Source organism: Poecile atricapillus, chromosome 4, assembly GCF_030490865.1.
Source record: "Poecile atricapillus isolate bPoeAtr1 chromosome 4, bPoeAtr1.hap1, whole genome shotgun sequence".
In the NCBI taxonomy this organism is placed as follows: Eukaryota; Metazoa; Chordata; class Aves; order Passeriformes; family Paridae; genus Poecile; species Poecile atricapillus.
In genome coordinates, this window is record NC_081252.1 from 53,429,555 (window position 1) to 53,453,429 (window position 23,875).

Below are 23,875 nucleotides of genomic sequence, written 5' to 3' on the forward strand. Positions count from 1 at the left end.
CTCAAGACATGATATTGTTTTCTTCTTTTCAACCCATAACAAATGTATTGAAATAAAGAACTTCCAAGGGGAAAAAATAAGTTAAAGTGTTAATACAGAGAGTCAGCACCAAGGAACATCTTTTCTTTGGCTGAGTGGGCTGAAAAAGCTTTTTTTTTTGTGAATAAAGACATAGGATTTGCCATCTAAAAGTGTTAGCCTATAACACTGACCTGAATCTTACACGCTTAAGTAGCTGCTATTTTTCAAGTACTGTGGAAGGTGATATGAGGTATAAAAGCTGTTAAGGGGAAAAAAAAAAAATAAAAAATACTGCTTTAACATTAAATTATTACTGTAACCACATATCATATCTGATTGGTTTGTCTGCCTTGGAAAACATTTGCTCCTTGCTTGCCAATAATTGGCAGGGGGCTGTGAAGTATCTTCGCCAGTTGCTCAGCTGCCTTTAGCTTAAGGAAATGTAGTTTTATTCTGAAACAAAACAAATGCTGGATAAAATGCAAGAGGGATTAGTGTAGTTTTTAGCTATAACAGAGGTATGAGAAGTCAGACTATCCTACAATCATCCTGCAGTTATTTTTGCTTTTGGGAAATGTGTATAAAAGTACAAGAACCAGTTCCTCAAACTAGTAGCAAAGACTTAATATAAGAATATTCCTAGAACATGGAACAATTTTAACAATAAATTCCATATTGGCTTTAATCCTGGGATCTAACAAAAGGAGCACATTACATTGCCATATAAGACAGCTAGTTCTTATCCAATGGTTTTAATAATTGAGGTACGGTCTCTGCTGGACTCTGATGGATAATTGATTTGTTCTTGGTGGAAAGATATACACAAGGAAAAAAGCATAAGATATGTGATACACATTGTTCTGTCATTCTCTTCTGCCAGTATTTCAAGGCAATATAGGTAGCTGGTGTGCTTAAGCAAGACATGATAGTGAATACACAGCCAGCCTCAGAGAGCAAGACAGCAACACATTATGAGATCTCACTGGAAGAGATGGTTCAGTGAGCAATTGGTGCATTTGGCATTACGCTAATACTTCTAGCCAAGCTTTCATCACAACACACAAAACAGCCTTCTTCATCTACCTTGACTGAAAAGCACTGGCTTTCCTTTAGATATCTTAAAATACATGTAGTTTCAAACTCTATACAGTTTCTAAGTCTGCAACATTAGTAATTACAAACCTCCTGAGGAGGAATGACTTGAGAATATGAAATGAAGCATCTCCAACAGCATGAGCGCGAGCAGAGCACTGGTATGTGGAGCCCAGCACGCTGCTACTACAGCTGCTGCAGAATGGCAGTGTTCTCCTTGCTATGGGGAGGAATGACCAAGTCTCTTCAATGTGCAGCTAACATCACAACTGATGAAATATCACATGTCTGAAAGCAAGGAGAAGGAAGAAGTCAAGGCAACAAAGACTTGCAGTAGGCAGTAGTAGGTAATAGGAGTAGGTAGGTCTGTAAAAGGCACTTTGGGGATGTTTCAAGCAGCAAATCAGTGCAACCCCTCAGTCTACAAGGGTTCTCTTTTCCTAACTACATTTCATCCAGGTGTTGGTTACAGATAAAGAAACTGTGGGAGACACAGCTGCTTGCATTAGCAGTTTGTCTCAAAAAGTCTTCTCAGCACTTTTTATAGTACAAATAACTTTCCATGTAACCACTGTAAAGAAAACCGTAAGAGGTTAAAAACATTTGGCTATTTATTCTTCATTTTCTGGACTTGTATCTTGGCTATCAAAGGACACTGAACACTGCTTAGTCAGACTAGCAGAGGATGCTTTCATTCTGCAAGCAAGAAATACTCATGGATCCTAGTGTGAAACCTGGCAGATATGATTTTTTATCTACTTCATTTTCAGTAGATAAGAAAATAAGTAAATACTTTCAAATTTCATTTCTTTTAGAAGTATGAATTCTAAAGAACAATTTTAAAAAAATAAAGTTTTAGCTGTATAAAGACATAAGATTTACACTTGTTTGATTAGTACTGAAGTAATGAGCAGTAATTACTTCTGTTATTCTAAGGAATATGTATTTGATATAAGCACCACAATCAGAATGGAATCAAATACATACCAACCAGGTGTAGAAGAAAAATTTCTGTTTTTTTTTAATTTAAAAAAAGCCCTAAGCACAGATATATAAACCAGGAAAGGAACCTCAAAGAAGGTGTAGCTTTCTTGAAAACAGTGTTAGAAAATTGGTAGAAATGGGTGAGGAAAAGGCTGAGGTATTCAACAAATTTTCTGCTTCAGTTTCTAATATCAGCCTTTCTTCCCACACCTCTTGAGCAGGTGGACAGCAGGATAGAGACTGGGGAAGCAGAGCATTTGTAAGAGAAGATCAAGTTTATCACCACCTGAAGAACCTGAACACAAACAAGTCTATGGGACCTGATTAGTCCACAACATCCTTCTCTCTAAATTGGAGAGAGATGGATTTGATGGCGGACTGTTAGATGGATAAGAAATTGATAGAAAGGCCACATCCAGAGGGTAGTGGTCAATGGCTCAGAGTCCTGATGGACATCAGTGTGCCCTTCAGGGGTGCCCCTCAGGGATCCTTATTGGGGTCAGTGTTATTTCATATCTTCATTAATGACATAGATGAAGGGATTGAGTGCACCCTCAGCAAATTTACAGATGACACCAAGCTGAGTGGTGCTGTTGAGACTCCCAAGGGACCCAAGGTCATCCAGAGAGGCCTAGACAAGCTCAAGAAGTGGACCTCTTGGTTTAAGAAGTACTGGATGCAGCACCTCAGTCAGGACAAACCCTGGTCTCAACACAGGCTGGGGGATGAACAGACCCAGAGCAGCCCTGCTGAGGAAGACTTGGTGATGCTGCTGGCTGAGAGGTTGGACATGACCCAGCCACAGGGACTCCCAGCCCAGAGAGCCAAACGTGTCCTGGGCTGCATCCAGAGCACCGTGGGCAGCAGGGCCAGGGAGGGGATTCTGCCCCTCTGCCCTGCTCTGCTGAGACCCCACCTGCAGGGCTGCACCAGCTCTGGGGTCCCACCACAGGAAGGGCAGGGACCTGCTGGAGCGAGTCCAGAGGAAGGCCACCAAGTTGATTAGAGGGGTGGAGCACCTCTCCTATGAGGAAAGGCTAAAGAATTGGGTTGTTCAGCCTGAAAAAGAGAAGGCTTAGGTGTGACCTAATTGTGTCCTTCCAGTACCTGGATGGAGCCTAAAAGAAAGATTGAGAGGGATTTTTTACAGGAACATGTAGTGGCAGAACAATCAGAAATGGATCCAACTAAAAGACAGTAGGTTTAGATCAGATATTAGGAATTTATTTTTTTTTTTACTTTGAGAGTGGTAAGATACTCCCAGTTTCCCCAGAGAAGTTGTGGATGTCCCATTCCCGGAGGTATTCAAGGCTGGATGGAGCTCTGAATAGCCTGGTCAAGTTACCAAAGGTGCCCCTGCCTATGGCAGGGAGGTTGGAACTGGGTGGTCTTTAAGGTCTAAACACAAGCAGGTCTGTGATTCTATTATTCTACTACTTCCCCTATGTTCTTGAAGGGTCTAACAGCTTAAATTAACAATTATAAATTCTAGAAATTTTAGGAGTTTGAGTTCCACATGAATGATTTACCAGTATCTGCACATAATACAGGGAATTCCCACAATAGTGTGTAGAAGTAGTAGAGTAGTAGAGTCATCAGTAGTGCAAGAGTTTTCCAGCTTTTGCTAGAGACAGTATGCTTAGCCTTTCACCATTAACATGATAAAAATGCTTGAAACCGTTAATTAACATGGTAAGGGAAAATGTGGGTTGAAATACTTCCCCATTTTACACCTTGAAGTAAATACCCTTCTAACTACCTATTTTTTTTTTTATTCTTTAGAACAGCAAAATGAAAAGAACTAGCGTATTGGGTGTGCATGGCAAGGTTTTGATGGCAGGGGGCTACAGGGGTGCCTTCTGTAAGAAGCTGCCAGAAGCTTCCCCCATGTCCAGGAGAGCCAATGCCAAATGGCTCCAGGACAGCCGTGCTGCTGGCCAAGCCTGGGCCAATTAGAAATGGTGGTAACGACTCTGTGATAACATATCTAAGAAGGAAGAAAGTTATTGTGCAGGTGTAATTGCAGCCAGAAAAAAAGTGGGGTGAAAATATGTGAGAGGAACAACTCTGCAGACACCCAGGTCAGTGGAGAAGGAGGAGCAGGAGATGCTACTTCTGAGGTTTTACTTCCACTTAGGAGGGGTACAAGATCAAAACTCTGGCTATAGATATAGAGTCTAGGCAGAAATTAGAAATACTTAGAAATTATTCTAAAAATCGGATTAAATTAGAAATAATTCTCTTTTCTGCATCATGCATCAGAGACATAGAAATTACAGATAAGACAGGCATCCATTTTCCCGGTATTCCTGAGCAATCATCATGGTTACATCCTCTTTACAACTATTACCTTAAAAGCTCAGTTTTTCTTTGAGAGCAAAGAATGACAAACTGGCTTTTTTCAGTTTGTCATTCTTTGCTCTCAAAGCCAAGATTATGATTTCTGAGTAAAGAGCAAGAATAGTACTAGTAGACAGAAATTGTTTTTTAAAAGGCAATATTTATTACCTCAAGATAATAAAGATAAAAAGATAAATATACAAGATAAAAATACAGTCTATGCACAAAGGTTAAACATTCCCCCTACCTTTAAATACAGACAGAACAAACAAGTTCTGAGTGAACTTAGGATCACCCCACTGTGAGGTAGAAAATTAATTTCAAGTGTTAATACTAAATTCTTGTCAAAGGCTAAAGTTGACTCTACATAAAGAGGATGATTGATTAGCTTCTAAACTATACAGCTAAAGTTGACTCTACATAAAGAAGATGATTGGCTAGCTTCTATTTTCCTGCTGGTGCCCGTGGTTAGAATCTTCCTGGGATCATACAGGGCCATCTTGCCAGGCGAGTGACATCTTCCCCAGGATAGCCGCAGCGCGCAGCGGTGACGGCAGTCCCCATCCAGAAGGAATGCACGCCGAACTGCTCCGGACACAGCCCCAGCAGGCTCAGGGCACACCGGAGAACCGCCAGGAACTCCCTCTTCGTTACAGACCTCAAGTCCGAGTGCACGAACAATGGCCCTTCCTGCTGTGAGCGAGCTGTCAAATAGCTCCGGAGGGCCAGGACAGGGCACACCCATGGCTCTCCGGACAGCGCTAGGCTGATGACGTGCCTCTCCTGATCCACAGGAGAGTAAGGCAGAAAAAGCAGTACTTTCCTCGCCATCAGCTGGATATCACTCAGACACAGCAGCTCCGGCTGCAGTACATTACGGTGCTTTGCCACCATCTCTCCTATTCGAAGTGCCCCAAAAAAAGCTACAGTAAATAATGCACGAAACAGTAAGCATTCGTAATGAGTTATGCACACAGACTCCAGAGCTCCTAAGAGAGATCGCAATATCTCAATTGTTACAGGCAAGTATATATCCCTCAGGACACCCACTCGACGTTTCAACCCTGTCACCATGCAACAGGTTATAGGATCTTGCAGAGGATCAGAGCTACAAGTCAATTTTGATAAATAAGAAAGTGCTGCCATGTATATGAGTGTCTTTGAGGCGGAAAAATTAGATTCCACAGCCAAAAACCCTCTAATTTGCTCCACTGGAATTGGCCAGACTGCAGGCATTCCCATGATTTCCCTAAAGACAAGGAATTTCTTCAGTCCTTCGAGGTAGGCTTGCCAAAGCCTACTGTCTCCTGAGCGCTCCAGCAACGACAAAGTCTTCAGAGGCCAAGGTCCCAAGGAATGCTGCTGATGATAAGTCATCTCTCTTCCTGCAAGAGAAGATCCGCATTAGCACACGGTGACGAGAGGCATAAGCATACTACTCAAGCAGCAATAAAGACAGTACTCCCGAGTGCATTACTCCTCCAGATAATGCTATGAGTTTATCTGACAGACAGCTCACACACAGATACATATTTTTTCAAATGAAAAACAAGCAACGTATCAAGCCCATTTCAGGCACTGGATCTGGCAACACTCCGTGAATTTACAAGGTAGCAGAGTAATAATGGAGAAAACAAAAATAAAACAATATTTAAACCAAGGGGTAGTTTACAGAAGTTGCAACAACATAGGTTACACAGCACACTCTCTCCAGGAGGTAACGTTATTTCCCAGCACAGGAGGGAGAGCTCTCTCGACACATCCCTCCATCCTCACACAAGAACCCGAGCAAAACCAAGGAGCCTCCCGGGAGGAGGCACGGCCGCCTGCGACCCGGTGCCCCGGGGCAGCTCCCGACCCCGAACTTACCGCTCCTCGGTGCTTCCCGGCTGCGAGGAGGGGAGGTGACAGCCTGCCCAGCAAGGCTCAGCTCCAGCCACTCCATACCCGGCTCCCGGGCCAGCAGCGACAGCATCTCCCAGAAGTGACCGTGGGCAGGCGCGGCCGGAGCGCTGGCAGTGCAGGCCATGGCAGGAGGACGAGCAGCCGCAGCACCGAGCTGAAACTCCCCGAGATGAGCACTGGGGACCCTTTTTATGGCCGGAGGGCAACTCGCAGAGCCCGCCTCGGAACAGCCCCAGACATCCAGAGGAAGATGAAGAGCCGGGCGCGGCCCGAGAGCTGGAATGTGTGAAACATCCAGGCGTTTATTACGTATTCTGCCAGAGTTTGGAATGTAATTGGATTTACTGATAAGGTTCAAAAGGAGATAAAAGTACTTATGTTACCTCCCAATATTCTGCTGGGCTCCTCAAGACGTGGTTTCCAGGTTTGGTAAAGAATAGTTTGGGGCAGCTGGCTCCGTTCTGAATTACTGATCAGCCCTCCTTCGCTATTAAGTAGAGGCAACGCACCGAGATGCTTTTGCACAGTTTAACGACACAGCTGCCTTTCCCCAGCAGCTACCCCAGAAAAATCCTAAGAAAAAAAGCAAAGCTAGCAGGTTCCTCAGCCGACAACTTGAGCTTTTGGTCTCCCTTTGAAGAAAGCTGTACCCGAGCGGCCTCCTTCCCTGGGAGTTTCCTGTCGCCCGAGGTTTGGCCATTACTCCTGGACGTCGTAGAGACCTGTAGCGCGTTTGTACCTCCCCCTGCTGCCGGCTCTCTCCTTTTAGTAACAAAATAGCACAGGTTTGTGGCAGGGGAGGGGAACAGGACCAGGGACGAACAGGTTAAGTCACCCGGGGAAACGCCATCTCCTTCTCTCGCCCTCTGATGCAGCACAATGGAGGCGATAATGGGCCATTTAGGCAGTTTCCAGGTCCTGGCAGTCCCCGTGCAGGTAACTCCCCCGCAGAGCCGTGAGGAGCAGAGGGGGCAGGGTGGGAGCACTCCCACACGGACCCTCAGGCTCCGATAGGGTCGCAGAAGGGCACGTAAAGGGGGCGTTCCAATTTGGAAAAGAGGGCCAGGGTGTAAAAGGGCAGCACGGTCGAGGAGTTGGCTGTTCGTGGTTCTCGCTGCGTGGCTGCTGTTTTGTTGGTGATGCAGAGAAGGGTTGAGCCGCCCTCTGCCCGTTCACCCTTCTGGGCTCTGCTGGCACGGCTGCGGGGGGAGCCCGGCATGGGGTGGCTGCCGTGCGGTCCCGATGGTCCATGTGGGACCAGTGGACCGGAGGCTGGCAGCGGGGAAGGAGCTGGTGAGTGTGCCTTTGGGGGGGCGGCTGGCTGGTGGGGGGGAGGTGAGTAGAGTCCTGCCAGGTTCTTCCATGTGGTCTGACCACACTGTTGGAAGGCTTCCGAGATCTCTGTGCGCTCCTGGATATACTGTTACTTTGCAGTGCCTTTGTCACTCCCAGCCACTCCTGCCCGCTGATGGAGGCCTGAGGTCACAGAAACCTTGCAATAGGGGGTCAGATCTGTCACCAGGCTTGAGATGTTACTTTAAAAAGACTAAAAGATGGGGGTTTATGGGTTTTAAAAATGTAATCCTTCTCCAGTGTTCTAGCTGTTGGAAACTGCAGTCATAAGAATGCATAGGACAGGCTTTTATTCAGAAAAGTTCAAGTAAAGGCTGTGTTGAAAGGGAGGGAATTTCTATCTGCTTTTGCTTGCCATTACTAACATGGTTTTCTTTCAGCAGATAAGCCCAGCCAGGTTCCTGAGAAGCATTCCTTGGGCCCTTGTCCCCTGAAGGCTCTGCTGTTACTGGAGGACTCAAGAGAGAGGCACTTATGGCAAGTCTACCATGAAGGCCTGGAAAACTTCCTTTCCTTTAGAGAAGGCAAGGCTCTGTCTGCAGTCTGGCCAATTCCAATTGAACAAATTAGAGAGTTTCTGGTCACCATGGAGTCCCAGGATCTGCCTCCCACAAAAATAATAATGTATATGGAAGGACTGTCCTTCATCTCCAGAATGGTAGATCATCCTGATCCTCTTCCAGATCCTCTTATCTGTTTCATGATGTCAAGGCTGAAACGCAGGACTCGGACTCGCCGTTCAAATGATGAATTCTCTCCTGTAACAATTGAAGTGTTAAGATCTCTCCTGGGAACTCTGGAGTCTGTGTGTAGCTGTCCTTATGAGTGTATGCTATTCCGTGCCATTTTTACTGTAGCTTATTTTGGTGTACTCCATATAGAAGAGATAGTGGTAAATCACCAAAATATAGTACAGCCAGAGCTCCTGTACTTGAGTGACCTCCGGCTGACAGAAGGAAGTGCAACCCTCTTTCTGCATCCATCTCATCTGGGCCAACAGAGGTGTTTGATCCAACTGAGACTATGTCAAGAGACGTGGGTATGCCCTGTCGAAGCTCTCCGTATCTACATGGCAGTGCGGCCACGAGGAGAGGGCCCTCTCTTTGTGCATTTAAATGGTATGGCTGTGACAAAGAGGGAGTTCCTCACTGTTTTCTGCTCTGGTCTAAAATTTTCTGGACTTCCTCCAAACCAGTATGGGGTGCATTCCTTTTGGATGGGGAACACTAATAGGATATTTCCTCAAAGTGATTAATAGAATGGCAAGGTGGTGGTGAAAATTCTGGAAATTCTGAAAAAGACATACTTCTGTCTATCTGTTGCACTTTTATAGTAGAGAGGGTATCTTCTGCAATGCACAAATTTTATACTTTATACAAACTAAATTTTAAGTACTCTGTAAAGTTAGAGAGAATGGGTGGAACAAGTAGAAGGTAACTTCACATCTGTGGTGGTTTTGAGAATGAAGTGTCATGGTTTTAAATCTGGGGCTTGTGGGGCAGTGCACATGGTGTTAAGCATGTTTGTTCTAATTCATTTTGACCTTGTATAAACTTACATTAAATGGTGATTTCTTTCAAAAACTTCCCTAGGTTGGTTTTTTTTTTACACCCTGGTCAAACGCCATTCGTTGCAGTGGTGGCACTGTAACTTGATTCAAGCCTACTTTTTTTTTTTGCTGTCTAGTGTGATGAGAGGGAAAGCTAATTGACAGCTGGTGATAATGTGACACCAGCAGTGTAGTTACTCTGTTGTCCAAATTGCAGTTCCATTGCAGCTGCGTGCAACCTCACCTATTGCTGCTGCAGTCTCACTCTCCTTACGAGCCTTCCCCTTGACAATTCACAGTATCCTCCACTGATTTCTCTTGAAAGGATGTATCAAACCTAGATACTGACCAAAAGTAGCCTTTAATTGAAGCCTGAACCCACAGAAGTTGGCCCTACTCAGTTCAAAAGTGGCAGAAGACATAAAGAGATAGCTAACATAAATAACACTCACTCTATAATTGAAGCACTTGTTAGACTTTTAACACAGGTTAAATGACTAGTGCCTGAGAAGCATCATTATTACAAGGCTGAGTGTCACCTTTCATACATAAGGATGTTTGAAGAAATAGCATCCTGTGTAGTGCTTTGCAGCAGTGTGTTGAGGACACTACTGGACAAGCTGACAACTAGATATTCAGAAAACAGCCAGCATCATACTGCACTGCTCAGTCCTCTAGCTAGTTTCCAAGAGGATCTTTAGTTAGAAGAAGCTCCCTCTGCAGGAACAGCTGTGATAGTAGACAACAATCTGTTAATTCCCTGGCATACATTTGGTAGCTCCCTTTCTACAGCTTTACTACAAGCTGTTGCAGAATTAGCACACTGTGATGCTGAGGCCTAGTCCCAGTCATCTTGCTCATATTCATGAATATGAATCTGGATCCACTGGCATGGTCACCAGGGAGCCTTGGTCAGGTGCCAGTATGCATTGATGCATTACTTGGGGACCAGCAGCTTTTTGGACACTTTCAGTCAGCTGATCCATAGAAGTTGCTACGGCAATTGGATTGCCTGTCTTCAGGGGAACTCAACCCCACAGCCCAATAGGTGGCTCTCTGGGTGAAGGATCAGGCAGATCTTACTTCCTGAGGTTAAGAAAACTCCAGGTCCTCAGTTGCCTTCAGCTTCTGTTTCTGTTAGCATAAATCACTCTCCCCATGTAAGAGAGACTCTCCACACATATTTAGTTTCAGACTCTTTCTGAGTGCAATCATATTCTTCTTGTAATTTAGCCAATTTAGTAAGAGTGAAAGGTATTTCTTTGGTAATTATGCATCATTAGTTCCTTTATATTGATATTCTCTTTTAATTAAGAGCCATAATTTTTTCATATCCAGTTGGCACAGTGAGATGCTTTGAATTTAAACCAGTGTACTGAGTATCACCTCACTTGGTATGCTATAAGGCTGGAAGTTCCATTTGGGGCTTTTTTCTATACAGCCCAAGTGAACACAGCCTTTTTGGCAGGTGTTTCCGGCAGAGAAAGAAAACAGGTCCCTGTGGTTAAGCCACATAGTATATTTGAGTTTATTCACCGATCGGCACCGAACACAAGAAACTCCCCCACCTTATCTGAGCCCCTGTGAAAAAGCTCCAGAACCAGGAGAGTATTTTAACACCCACCACTAACCCCTGTACTTAATGTCACCCAAAGAAGGTAGCTTAAAAAAAAAAAACCCAAACCCACAATTAATTTTCTTAGTTTTCTGTGACGGTGGCTGCAAAAGCTGGGCTAGGCCAGTGGTGCATCAGGTGCTGCCAGCGGCTCTCATGAACCAGGAAAAGCTTCCCAGCCTTTCCCGGCCCCTTGAACACATCCCCATTGCTGGATTTGCTCATCCTAACCTGAGTGGAAGTGTCACTAGCTATCTCCTTTCCATCAGGGAGACAGGAAAAATAAAGACCTCTGAAGACTCCTGGAGGAAAACTAAGCAGCAAAATTAACCTGAAAAATCTAGTGATGCAACACATGTTAATACTCCCACAGGCAGAGTGCAGTCAAGGCCAGTGTGAGTGCAGAAAAGAAAGGAAGGCTTCCTGGGCCAAAGCTTCAGGAGCATGCCTGCCACTACCCCTCTAACCATACAGTAAGCACTGATGCGAGTCCAGAATTTTTCTTTTTTCACAAAATTTCCCCACCTTGTCCTGCAGAAGACATTAATATTTTTAGTAATAGTAATAGTATTTTTTTTTATTATTCTTCTTTTTGTGACTACAAACCCTGAAGAAGGGATCTGGGTTTCCATCAATTTTAACTGGGGTGTTGGCACCTGAATTGAAGGTACCATCTTGAAGACTGGATCTCACATTTCTGCCAGCAAGATTCTCTTCCCTTTGCAGTTCTCCAGGGCTGAATCTGTCCTAAAGGGAATGGAAATTATTAAACTCAGTGCAGGTTTAGTGAGCTGCAGCATGGAAAGAGAGAGGCTCTGACTCATCTGCTCTGCAAACAACCGCATGAGACTGCAGTTCCACTTTTTGATGTGGTCTCATTACAGAAGAGTATGCCAGTTGAATTATCAAAATGAAATACTATTCCTTTTACCTGGCTAAGCACTTGGTAATTTTACTCAAGGTTCTGGGGAAGGAGAACTGAAACTGCTGCAGTGGGCATCGTACCCGCAGTTCAAGCAAAAATTTAGTCCACAGTACCTTCATGGAGGAGCTGAGGTCTTGCACCTGGTATCCTCATCCCCTTCATGGAGGAGAAAAGGGGGACAAGACCTAGATCTAGAAAGGACTAGGTCTTGTCCTCTGAAGCCCACACACATAAGAAACTGCAGTGAAATAGAGGACTCTGCTGTCTGCATGCCAGATAATGTTATATAAAATATAATATAAAATACTGTTATATAATGTTATATAAAATCTTTGGTGAGATTAGTGTGTGCTCCCGTGCTTTTATCAGAAGGCTGTAATGAGAGAAGGAGGGGCAGCTCTCAGATGCAGAGTCCCTCCTTAGATAGTAAATGAACTTCCCTCTCCCTTACTGCATGCATCTGTAGATCACTGTGCTGAGCTGCTGCTAGGATGTGGGAATGGTTTTTATTATAAGTATGCCTAGTATGCACTTATAAATCATATTAATTTTGGCAATTTTCTTATCTATACCAAAAGTTACCAACAGCAGTCACAGGGCTCTGGCTACTGAACATCTTCCCTGTTCTGTGGTCTCCAGCATATCCTTCTACTGCAAATAGTATTCTCCCACTTTAACACTCACTAGTCCTTATTTTAAACTTCTCCTGGATGATGATTTCAGAACAAAAAGTATTTCACTGAAAAGTTTATCACTGGAATTCTCAGCATTTGCCACGCCTCCTTCAGAGATAAATGCCATTGGGAAGGTGGTGAGATGCCTCTGGGTTCAAAGTGATGAAAAATCATCTGTTTGACATGGATTAAATTGACTTGGAAATTTCTGACTTAGCTTGATCAATTGCAAGTGTACATCTCCAAGTCTGAAGATAAGACTCTTGGCTCAAGATAAGAGCTTTTGACTGTGTAATCTTACTCTGCTTTTGAATTTTAAGTGCTGGTTCTTACCTAGGATGAGAAGACACGTGATCATATAAATGAAACCATTGGACAGCTCTGTGAAAGTCTGAGTTCTGCACTAACAAATACTTGGCTACTGGGCCCTTTTATCTCCCACATAACAGGAGATAATAGATCCTATTCAGTGGGAGCTTGCCCATTTAAAAAGGAGTTAAGGTCTTTTTTATCCTATACCACAGAACAGAAATATGGCATCCCAAAATAGAGACAGATAATTCGATTAGAGGATGTGTGAAAGCTTTAGCTTTGCCAGGGAGTTAATTGCTTCAGAGGACACAATCTGGACTGGATTAGAGGCAAAGCTTACTGTGGAGTAAACTGCTTGGTTACAAACCTCTGGGTGAATGCTCTTGCTCTTTGATGAAGTGTGAAGTCATTTACACCTTTTTGCCATATGTTTTGCTGAGTAGGAGTGTGTATGCATGGGTAGTTACCATGGAATAAATTACATGCTGTAAAGTCACACTGTCAATTAAATTTATTTATGTGCCCATGCTTTTAGCCAGAGGAACACCCTGTTTCTGGATGGTGGGTGACAAGCGGTGTGAGGAAGATGCAATGTCAAAACAAAGCTGCCTCTGTGCACATGTAGTTGGAAAATCACGTGGTTTTGAAACATTATGGTCACAAATTGTGTGCCTACAGCCTTCCCCGTAGTCTTGGCTGTCTCAGTCTGACTCAAAGGTAGCACACGGTGCCCAAACACTCTGCACCATGTTGTGAAAGATTTTAAGAACTTAACCTTAATGAGTAATTAATGAACAATTCTTCATTTAAATGGTTAGACTTACAACACATCTGCTTTGGCAGAAAAATATCACCACTAAACATCCAAGGGACAACAAATTTCACTGTTAATTCAGTGTTAAAATGAACTCTGGATTTCTCTCTGGATGTAATTCCAGCTGTAAAGTTTACAGAGACTCTTTTATGAGGGAAGATAGCTAAAGAGGGAGGTCTCTACACATTGTATTAGCATCGGGCTGTGCCTTCACACTGCTCATCCCTCACCCCCTATCCACATCCACCCCTGCCTCAACAAATCCTAAATCTGACATCAAGTCATCACAACTGACTTGATGTCCCGTGCAACAGGAAAGCTCTGAAGTGGCTGCTGTGAGATTAAATGCTTGAAATCTACAGGGCAGAATATCCCTGTCTTGATCTTGATGCAGAAGTTGAACTCCAAAGATTTAGGCCCATATACTTATCTTTGTCTCTAATTCCTTTGAATTTTATTTGATCCTACATCAAATATATATGATCATACCTTTATGCTGCTTTCTTGCACAGTCATTCCTGGCAGTTTATGGTTCTGCTTCTGGTGGGGAAAAACCTTTAAAGTGCAATTAACTTCAGAAAGACAAACAATAGCTGTGACAAGTGCCTCCATCCCTTTTGATGGCATTGTAATATAAAATAAGGTGTAAATGCAAGTAGAAATCTGTTATATGTGTGCCCACAGTTTCAATAGCAGTGTCTCAATTGTGTATTGTGTTGTGGAATATGGTTGGGAAAGATTTTTCCCTAGGGATCGCACTAAGGACAAAAATAAGGTGATCACTCTACTCCTCTCAATTCTTAAGACAACAAGGCTGATAAGGTTGATTTCTGTTTGTTTTCTCTGCACTAACCTGTTCATGTGTTGACAAATTTCAATTAAATTCAATGGAGGAGCAAAAACCTCATACTCAGGTATTAAAAATGTCATGGAACTGTGAATATCTGAGCTGGACCCATCCACCTTTGAGACACAGATCCCTGGGAAACACAGCTTCACCCGTTCTGCTGTGACATAGAGGCACTACAGAAGCAGCAGCTGTGTCAGGATTCACCAGACCCATGTCAGAAAAGGCAGGGAGGGTCCCTGCCCAGAAGCTGTGCTCTGGTTTGTGACAGTGTCTGAAGACAAGAGTGGAATGAATCTCATCTTCAGATGTCACGGTATGGACACCTGTGGCTGAGCAAGTTGTTTAGACTTCTTTTACAGCTGAGACTGAGCAACACATTTTTCTCAGGCATGGTTCACCTTTCCAATGTCTGGAGCAGGCCAAAGTAATCACGTGTCAGAAGTACTCTGCTACACTTCTGGGTTTGCTTTTTGGGAGGGTGGGAGGGAGGCAGAAGCAGACTCCTGCCCACACTGCTGCACATCTGCAAACAGCTGGCAGTGATGGAGCCCATGAGAACACTTCTGCGAGCAGAGGATAGAGCACAGGCTGTGACCACATTGCCAACATCTGTTGATTGCCAACCTTATGTTTCTTCAATTCTGCAAATGCTTCTTTCCTGACAATACTTCTGCAGTGTTACACAGATGGACACGTGGATCTGAAGCACGTTGGAATACCACCTGTTGGGCCAGCAGCTCTGCTCCACACTGTGCTCAGCGTGATGTTGTGCCAAAAAGCAAACCCTGCAAAAACCCATTGGTATGTAGGGTTCATATTCCAAGGGGACCCTGTGCCACCAGAAGCCACTCGGTCACTGTAACATCTGCAGTACTCCATAGGAAAACTCCAGGCCCTCAGCACATGCTCTGAAGGCTTGCTTTCTGTGTCCCTTTACCTTGGGAACAAGGTGATTTTTACTCCAATCACTCACCCGACAAATGAGACCACTGCATGCTTGTCAGGCTGCTCCTCAGCAAACCTAGGCAACAAACCCTTAGCTCCAGTCCCAGCAGAGTGAAAAGCTTCTAAGTAAGATGCAAAACATGCTTTGGGTGAGGCTGTGTGTTGGAACCCTTTTCTTCAGCAACACAAGGCCACTAAGCCTTGTGTTTTCCTACCAGTTCTATAATGTTTGTATTAAATATGCAGGCTCCAAAGCACCAAGGAAAATATCAGCAATTTCACTGCCACAAACACAACTGCACCCTGGCTGCTACCACTTGGTGTCACTGGCTGTTATATTTCTGGTGCAGCCCCACACCTCAGGGCATTCACAGATGTTCTTCTGTCCTCCCTCCACAGCCCTCCTGACCCAACACCACTGAAATAGCCACCCCACATGCTCCTGAGCTCAGACTTCTTCTTGTGAGCACAGGTCCAAACTCCTGGCCCTGAGCTGCACAGGCTAAGGGGCAGCTTCCCCATCCTCCGTGCCACAGTCCCTGGAGCCAAGGACACGTGCCCTGAGCCCTATCAAGGTCTGGGCGAAGAGCAGGTAGGGAGGTGAGCACAGGGCCACACATGAGTGTCTCAGCCTGCTACAGTGCAGGTACAAAGCAAATTTGCTTTTTTAAAGGTGCCTGAGAGTGCTGGGTTGGGGGTGGCCTTAGATGTCCTTCTGCACTCTCCTGCATGGCACACAGACCTCACTGGAGAGTCCTTCAAATTGACCAGCAAATGCAGCTCATTCCTCATGTTACCTTTTTTTTTTCCCAAGGAATTCCTAATTGGGATATCACATTGGTCTTCTCATAGCAGGAACATCAGAATAAATTATTCAAATATATTCTTGTGCTGCAAACCACACCATGAACAGCTTTTGAAAACAGGAGTGCAGAGCTGACAAAAAGATCCCTTCAGCCACATGGTCTCTTCTCTGTTTTCTTCAGTTCTCAGCAACTTTTTTCACTTCTTACATCCTCAGCTATTTCCTTTTGCTATGCTTTAGCTCCTACTGCTCTGCTTACAGCAGCCTACCTCTCTCCTTTCCTTCCCCCTCCTACCTTCTTTGAAGACATTCTTGAGAGCAAACCACATCCTTACATTCCTCTCATTGTTAGAGCCTCCACCACTGCCACTGTTATTGTTCTTCACTACTTTTTAATAAAGTGGTCTTGGCACAGCTATGAACCTAAGTGCTCTTCAGGTGTTCCCATCTGCAGGTGTGCAGCTTATTTTACATGTTTGAACTAAATTCCCCTTAACTACACCATATACATCTCAAAACTGCAAATTATTCATTGCAATAGGTGCAAGCTGTCCATGAATTTGAAACTCAGTGCAGGTTTGTGGCCCAGTAAAAACAGCTTGTTAAAGAAACTGCTGGACACTTCAGCAAAAGAAAAAAATGTTATTCATATTTGTGCCTTTTAGTCTGGACTTAATTCTGTGGCCATTGATGCTAAATCTGTGCATTGTTGGACCATCCAGGGATTACTCAGATTTGAGCTCCCTAAAGCATAGGTATGTGACTGAATTCTCATTACACCACCAGCAGCATTTGCTCTTTCCTGCAAAGGGCATGGAGAAGTGATCACAAAATCCAGCTTGCGTCAGCTTCTGCAGACTGCATCATCTCTATCCTTCAGCTTGATGATATTTTTCATTCTGTGACCCTGACACTCTTCGCACTGTAGAAATGTGTGAGTTTTTATTTGTCTTAAGGGAGTTGCCTTGCTGTGTCCAAGCAGCACTTCTGACAGAATTAACTGGTTTTGCAATTTGATCAATATTTTCTACATCAAGAGGGAGATTTCTCATCGATCTGGAGCACACTGGAGGCACAAGATGCAGGCCTGCCTCTTAGTGATGTGTTTCACACATGCATTCAGCCTGTGAAGGGAAAATGTTTTTGCAAGGGCTGTACTGCACATGTTGGAAGACCAACAGTGGAGGCCTCTGGACTGAAATAGATGGGAATCTGCTGTGCCAAACTGGCCAGACAGGGAGCAAGAAGAAAGGCATATTGCTCTTTTAACATCATGTTGCTAATGAGTTCGAGACCAAGAATGTGGTCACCATATCAGCAGAATGTGGTTCAATCCTGTACATCTTGTCCCAAGCAACATTCAGTAGTTGAATGCAGAGGAATTCACAAGGGAGTTTTGCTCTCCAAGAATTTAGTGTGGTCAATGTCAATGTGAAGCATGACAAGCTGGCTCCCTAGGCCAAGCTCTGTTCCTCATGGAGATGCAGAAAATATGACTGACTATATTGTCCAGCACAATGGATGCTTTACAACTCCAGTTGGTGTGCTGAGACACATGACAACTGTACTTTACACATCTCCTGCCTCTTAGTTGAGTACAAATACGTCTGGGACCAGCCTTGTGCCCTGATCCTCAGTCCACTGAGAAAAATTGAGTCCCTGCCCTACCTTCCATAAGTGACAACCCAACCATCTAGATGATGTTTTGAAGCTGTTACCAGATCCTCTCAGTTACATGGCCAGTGAATAAGATGTAGTGACAGAAAATCTACTTTTGCAGACTTGAGTCTGACCCTGCTGGTCTCTGATTCTCTCTCCTGTTTTCCCTCTGTCCTGCACAATATCTGTGAGGTCAAGGATGAGAAGACTTCAGCCTACCATGGTCAGTGCCTGATCGAGCTGTGGCTTCTTCACTCACATCCCAATGGGAGCACCAAGTCATAAGATGTTTGCAGGGATGCAAAGTTCCTCACAGCTGCTTGCTGTCATGTAAAGCTCTGCACACACTGGAGGCACACAATGAACTTGTCATTATTTTACTTCAATTCTCTTTTTTTGTACCTCTTATTGTAACTGCTATATCATCTTAGCAAGCTTCTCTTGAAAATTTTGGTGCTCTAGCCACACTCAGTGTCTTGCAGCCCAGTTGCGAAGCCCATTGCACCCTGTTAAAAACAGGTCAAAGTGGGACCTGTTGCTGAGGTGAACCCATCTCTTAGTGCCATAGCAATAGAGGCACAAGCTTCCTGCTTCAGGGACTAGTGGCTTTAGCTCAGGCACCTCTGCCCACGTGGGCTACAGATGTCCCTCAAAGGTCTGTATTCTATACCCCTTATCCTGAGCTAAGCCAAGCCAGGGAATGGTAAGTGTTGGACTCTGTCTTGGTGTCAGCCATGGTCCTACCACAGCCCCTGGGATGTCCACAGGGCTTTTTGGACCCATGGCTGCCACCCTGGATATTGACATAGCTTCTCTATTTTGTTTTGATTGTAGCTTGGCTTTCTCAGGCTGCTGCACCTGGGAAACCTTTCCAGCAAAATGGCTGATTCATCACCTCCTTCCCTTTGGGATTCAGAGAAAGTGTGTCTCATTTCTCTGTAAACTGTGTCTGCCAGGGCAACACCAGCACATGCTCATGCTTCAGAATCTCACTGTCCATATTTCCCACCAGAAAATCACAGCAGCACCTTCACAGAGCAGTAACAGCTCTGGAACCCCCTGGTCCATTCAAAGACTTTTATTTCCCTATTTCCTTATGCAGCTGCAAGCCCTCAGAGGCCCTGTTATAACTTTTTTTCCACAGCACAGGGATTTTTTCAGGGGTTACTTCAGCACTACAGTTGCTTACGTACCTCTGCACAGTACAGAAATGAATGTAATTTCCATTCACATTCATGCTGACTTGGCCCATGTCCTGCTGCAGCTTTGTTCACTGCTCTTGTGAAGAGCACCTCTGAGTTCCCAGGCTTTTGCCTTCTCATCTTCCTATGCCAGCTGTCTTCTCTTGGTGCTTGCAACTCCAATTACACGATGTGATTCACTGCTACTTCTGTATTTCACTCATCATGCCTGGCACTCCCACAGTTTCTAATGCTTGTCATGGTACATGCAGGTCAGCAGACTGATTTTGTGAAGCTAAAGGCAGGATTTTTTCATGCCACCCTGCCTTAGCTTTCAGTTTTCTCATTGTTTTGATTCTTCTGTCACAGGCACCATACCAGAGCACTACCCTGCACATATCTAAGATCCTGTGCTTGGCGAATGCCCTGTTAATTCTGGATTGTTCAATAACGTACCTGAGTAATTTGTCCCAGATCCCAATCAGGACTTTGTCTTTTAACCCAGTTAACCAACTCCTTCTGGCTTGGGTCTTTCCTAAATTCATATGTGTCTTTCCTATTTGTATATTTGCTATTTGTATAGCAAATGCTATGCATATATATGCTGTTTATCTCAAAGCTCAAAGTCTCAGCTCAAAGCCGTATCATTCATGTAGTCATGTATTTAATAAGCAATGCAGTGATACTCCTCCAGTCTCTTCTGTGCAGTTTCACAAAGACTTAATTCCACCAGCATTGGCAGTCACCTATTGCAAAGATCAACTGCACCAGAACTAGCTATTCTTCATGGGGTATGGTTGGGAAGTCATAATTTTTTGCCAGGCAAGACTTGTGGGATTTCTTTCATCTGTAAACTAAAAGTTCAATTTTGACATGTCTTTAATGGGAGCCAGAAGCACATATCAACTGTGAAAGAGGGAAATATCTCCAGTAAGAATGCCTCATTTTCTTTAAATATCTCTGGATATTCAGGGGAAAATAACAAAGATATATCCCTGCACAATAGAGAGACAAAAACTTGAGAATGTTCCAAATCAAGGGCACTGCATTGGTTTTCTTGGCAGCCAGGTGGAAAGTTGTGGAAGACATAGAGCAGAGTCAGATGTTCCTCCCCTTGAATTAATCTCCTTAAATTGTGTCTTGTTCAGCATTGTGATCCTGAGACTCTAAATAAGTACCCTTGACTGCTCCTTCTGCAGAAAAAAAAATCTTTACCATCACAAAGGGCTCTAAAGAATGTTCCTGTTGCACACATTGAGATCAATCCAGCCCAGAGTCCAGTCACTACAGGGAATGTAAGAGCATGCTCCAAAAATAGGGATAGGAATAACCATGGAGGGACATTCTTTCTACTTTACCTTCCCAGCATTCAGTACAACTCTTTCAGGAAGAATTTGATTTCTAAACATATGACTGATGAATGAGATGTTAGCTCATCCCATACTGATGTTCTGTAAAATTAAAAGGGGCATTATGTTAATTACAGACTGTTAAAGTAGTAAAGCAATTAATTTTTTTTATATCTTGCCCCTTCTCTTTCTGTCCCTTATGCTTACCTACTCCCTGTGACTTCAGTGAAATGAAATTCTGAAAAGCCCTAGTCTCATTCCATGTGTTACAGACCCATTCAGAGCAAACTCTGCAGGTCAAACTTGTCAGAACAAACATCTGACAGGTCTGACAAATGCAAAAGTACCCACCAACACCAAGATCTTTCATGACCAACCAAAAGGACTTCAAAAAAAGGTCACTGCCATGTCTCCATCTCCTGTGGGGGCCAGTAGAGCCATGGCTCGCCCGGTGTCACCCAGCTGCAGAAGTGGGGCCAGGGACACCCAGAGTGTCTGTGTAGTAGCATTTCATGCTTGCAGTTGGTTCTCCTGCCATCCACCAGACAGCCAGGGGGAGCAGGCTCCAGGCAAACTCATTCAGGTCAAGCTGACTCTGAACTGGTTGGTCACACCACCAGTTTGTAGTTATGTATCTAAAAGTGTTCAGGCTTACACAGGCCTAGAGCCTGGTTAAACTTAAAAGCTCCCCACCTGACCTGACTGAGCTTTAGGCAAGCTCTGCACAATGGGGGAGGGACTGAACAGCAAAGTTCAATGCCTAAGCCATTGCCCTTAGTATGAGCCCAGGCTAAAGCTCTGGTTTAGCTGATCAATAATTCTATGATGCATCAAATACTAGCACTAATTCCATATACAAGAGAATAATTTAAAATATCTGTATACATTTCAATGCCCAAGATTCATAAGAAGCTCTAAATTGGTCTTATGGAATCTTGTGACCTTTAATGCTTCCTCGGATACATGCTGTGTTGAACACTGTATCACTGGCCTTTAAGCATCAGATCTGGTATCACAGTGACAGATAAATGGAAGTGATAAGGCAATAGCCAGAAAGACACTTAGCATTTTATATAGTAAAAAACTGAGTTTTCTAAGAAAGAGAAAATTCAGCAGTGCTTATGTGTTACAAGAGGTTTGACATACAAGACATCTTCAGCTGCTTCTACTTAATTCATCTACCAAGCTGAGAAGCATCAGCCTTGGGTCTCTCCCCTCACACCCTGAGACTGGCTGCGCAGCTTCAGCCACCACTGCCCTGACTACGGCTAGCAGACAGCTAGCAGACACAACCACATCCCGGGCAGCTGACATTTGCAAGTGATCTTGCTTGTCGAAGCAAAGCCATTTCTTTTGAAAGTCTCACCTTTGGTATCTGAACAGCAATAGAGCATTTTGGGAAGGTGGCCAAGGGAGTGAAGGGAGACACCTAGGTCTTGGCATGCGAGTTGTCCCAGATCAGCTTGTATCCTCTGAAGCACAGTCCAGAGCTGCTGGGATGCCAGTGGGAGCCGGCACCCACTGGAGACTTCTCAGAAACACTGCGGACGCGGGAGAGTGAGCACCTCACAGCAAGCAAAGACACCAATCGTTGTTTCCTTCCTCTTTTCCAGAGACAGAAACCACCACGACCACACAGAGGCCCATGCCTTGCTGCTCCGCCCCTGTATGAATCATAGCCAGGGTGAGAGGAGAAATGACAGAAATGCCCCTGTCAGCCTTGTGTAGGGTGGCTGTGAAAGCCCTGAGACAGACATGTCACTCATTCACTTCATAACCAGAAAGGCAGCAATAGCTATTATTGTGTTTGCTAATAACTCACAGCTCATGCAAGGCTGGAGGCCAGCTCCCCACGCTCAGGAAGAGATGTGCCACAGGGTTTAGCTCAGTGCTTTGAGACATTCCCCCTCCTCCCCCCTCCAAAGTGCAGCAGCTGGAGCTCAGCTGCCAGTACAACAGTGGTTGCAGAAACCTGGCTTCTGCAATGACTTGGACACTGACAATGATTTTAGAAATGGCACACAAAATAAATGTGTTACCACAAGGCCACCTGCAAGTGATGGAAGTCTGACTGTGGCAGGGCCAGCTCTGTTTGCAGAGTAGGGAAATTGCCTATGATGCAGGTAAGAGGATTCCCAAGGAGCATCTCCTCTGTCCTGCTGAAAACACAGGGCAGCTTCGTGGTGATGCTCTTCTGCCTCACAAGTGACATGGACCCTGCTGACACTCAGCAGCTGCAGTGTCACATCGCAATGCAGCAAGAGGTCCAGGCCAGTGGAAAGGCCACCACAGCTGTAGTTAAACAGCTATATAATATAAACTCCTACATGCACACAAAAGTTGTTTTCTCCCTGAGTTTTGTTTTCAGTAACTGGCTGCTCAGAGCCCAGGGTGAAGGGCACACAGGTTAGCTACGACAGGTACACAGGGAAAAGTAGTCAGGATATTTTGCTCCTACCATTGCGAAGGAGATCTCTGAGACATGAAATATGTTTCCTCATATCCAGAGACAAAAATTCATTACTGCTGATTCAGAGCAAGGGAGTTTGGCTAGCCTGGTTATGGTCATACTTGGCTTGTTTAAGAAGCTGAACTGACTTTTAATTAAGTTAAGGTAGTTAACTTGCTCACAAAGGCAAGAGCAGACAAGCATTCTGATGTTCTGAAATTAAGCTTTTTATTCCTTTTTTATTAACCTGAGTTGTGTGCAACCACAGCACTAAGAAAAAGTGCTAAAAAGACATGGATTTCCCCATTAATTAAAAATTATTCCGATGGCTGTATTCACTCAAATGCCATAGTAATACAGGAAAGGCTGAGATGTCAAGAATGCTGACATTTCTTTTTCTCTTATGTCTGATCCCTCAGGTGACTTCTTTCATAATGGTGCCATATATAGAGTCCCTTATACACATTTTCTTTATTAACATAAGCACCAGCTAGTTTGTGTTCACAGACTTTAGTAAATGCAGAGTACCCACACAAATTGCACAGAAATTTGCAAACTGTTGATTGCAAAACAGTATCAATTATATCTAGCAAGTTTGAAAAAATTTCCCTATGAAAAATCAGGGGGGAAAGAGTGATGATCTGAAACATATTTTTACTATTTACTTGTAGAAAATATTTATACTTTATGCTGCATATCAATAAGTTTAAAAGTCTGGAAATCTGTATTTAAAACAATCATTTTTAAAAAAGCAAACTCTGAACCTATTTTAATAGCAAGAAAAAAATAAGATTAGCAACAGAATAGCAAACTGAAAGGGATCTGTTTGAGAAGATAAAAGGAGAATATTTGGTCAAGGTCTCTTCCCTCAGCTGAATGCTTGACCCAGCTGAGGCAGGGCTGCATATTTTGTCTGTTTTGCTGTTTTTCAGAGCAAAAGAAGTTGAAATTTCACATCATTTTAATGTATTTTAAATACCAGAGCCAGATTTTAACCTCCAAACAGTACCCAGGGACCCTGTTACCCAAGTAAACACATGCAAAACCACCCTG

The 23,875-nt window shown here is 44.1% G+C and overlaps 1 protein-coding gene across 1 annotated transcript; it reads right to left on the reverse strand.

Annotated features, from left to right (window-relative positions):
* Positions 1-4,657: 4,657 nt before the first annotated feature.
* Positions 4,658-6,694, reverse strand: LOC131579046 (uncharacterized). Its single transcript, XM_058838458.1, has 2 exons — positions 6,307-6,694; positions 4,658-5,822 (listed from the first exon to the last, which is right to left on the reverse strand). The coding sequence occupies exons 1-2, from the start codon at positions 6,464-6,466 to the stop codon at positions 4,906-4,908; spliced, it is 1,077 nt and encodes a 358-aa protein (XP_058694441.1). The 5' UTR covers positions 6,467-6,694; the 3' UTR covers positions 4,658-4,905.
* Between the last annotated feature and the right edge of the window lie 17,181 nt (positions 6,695-23,875).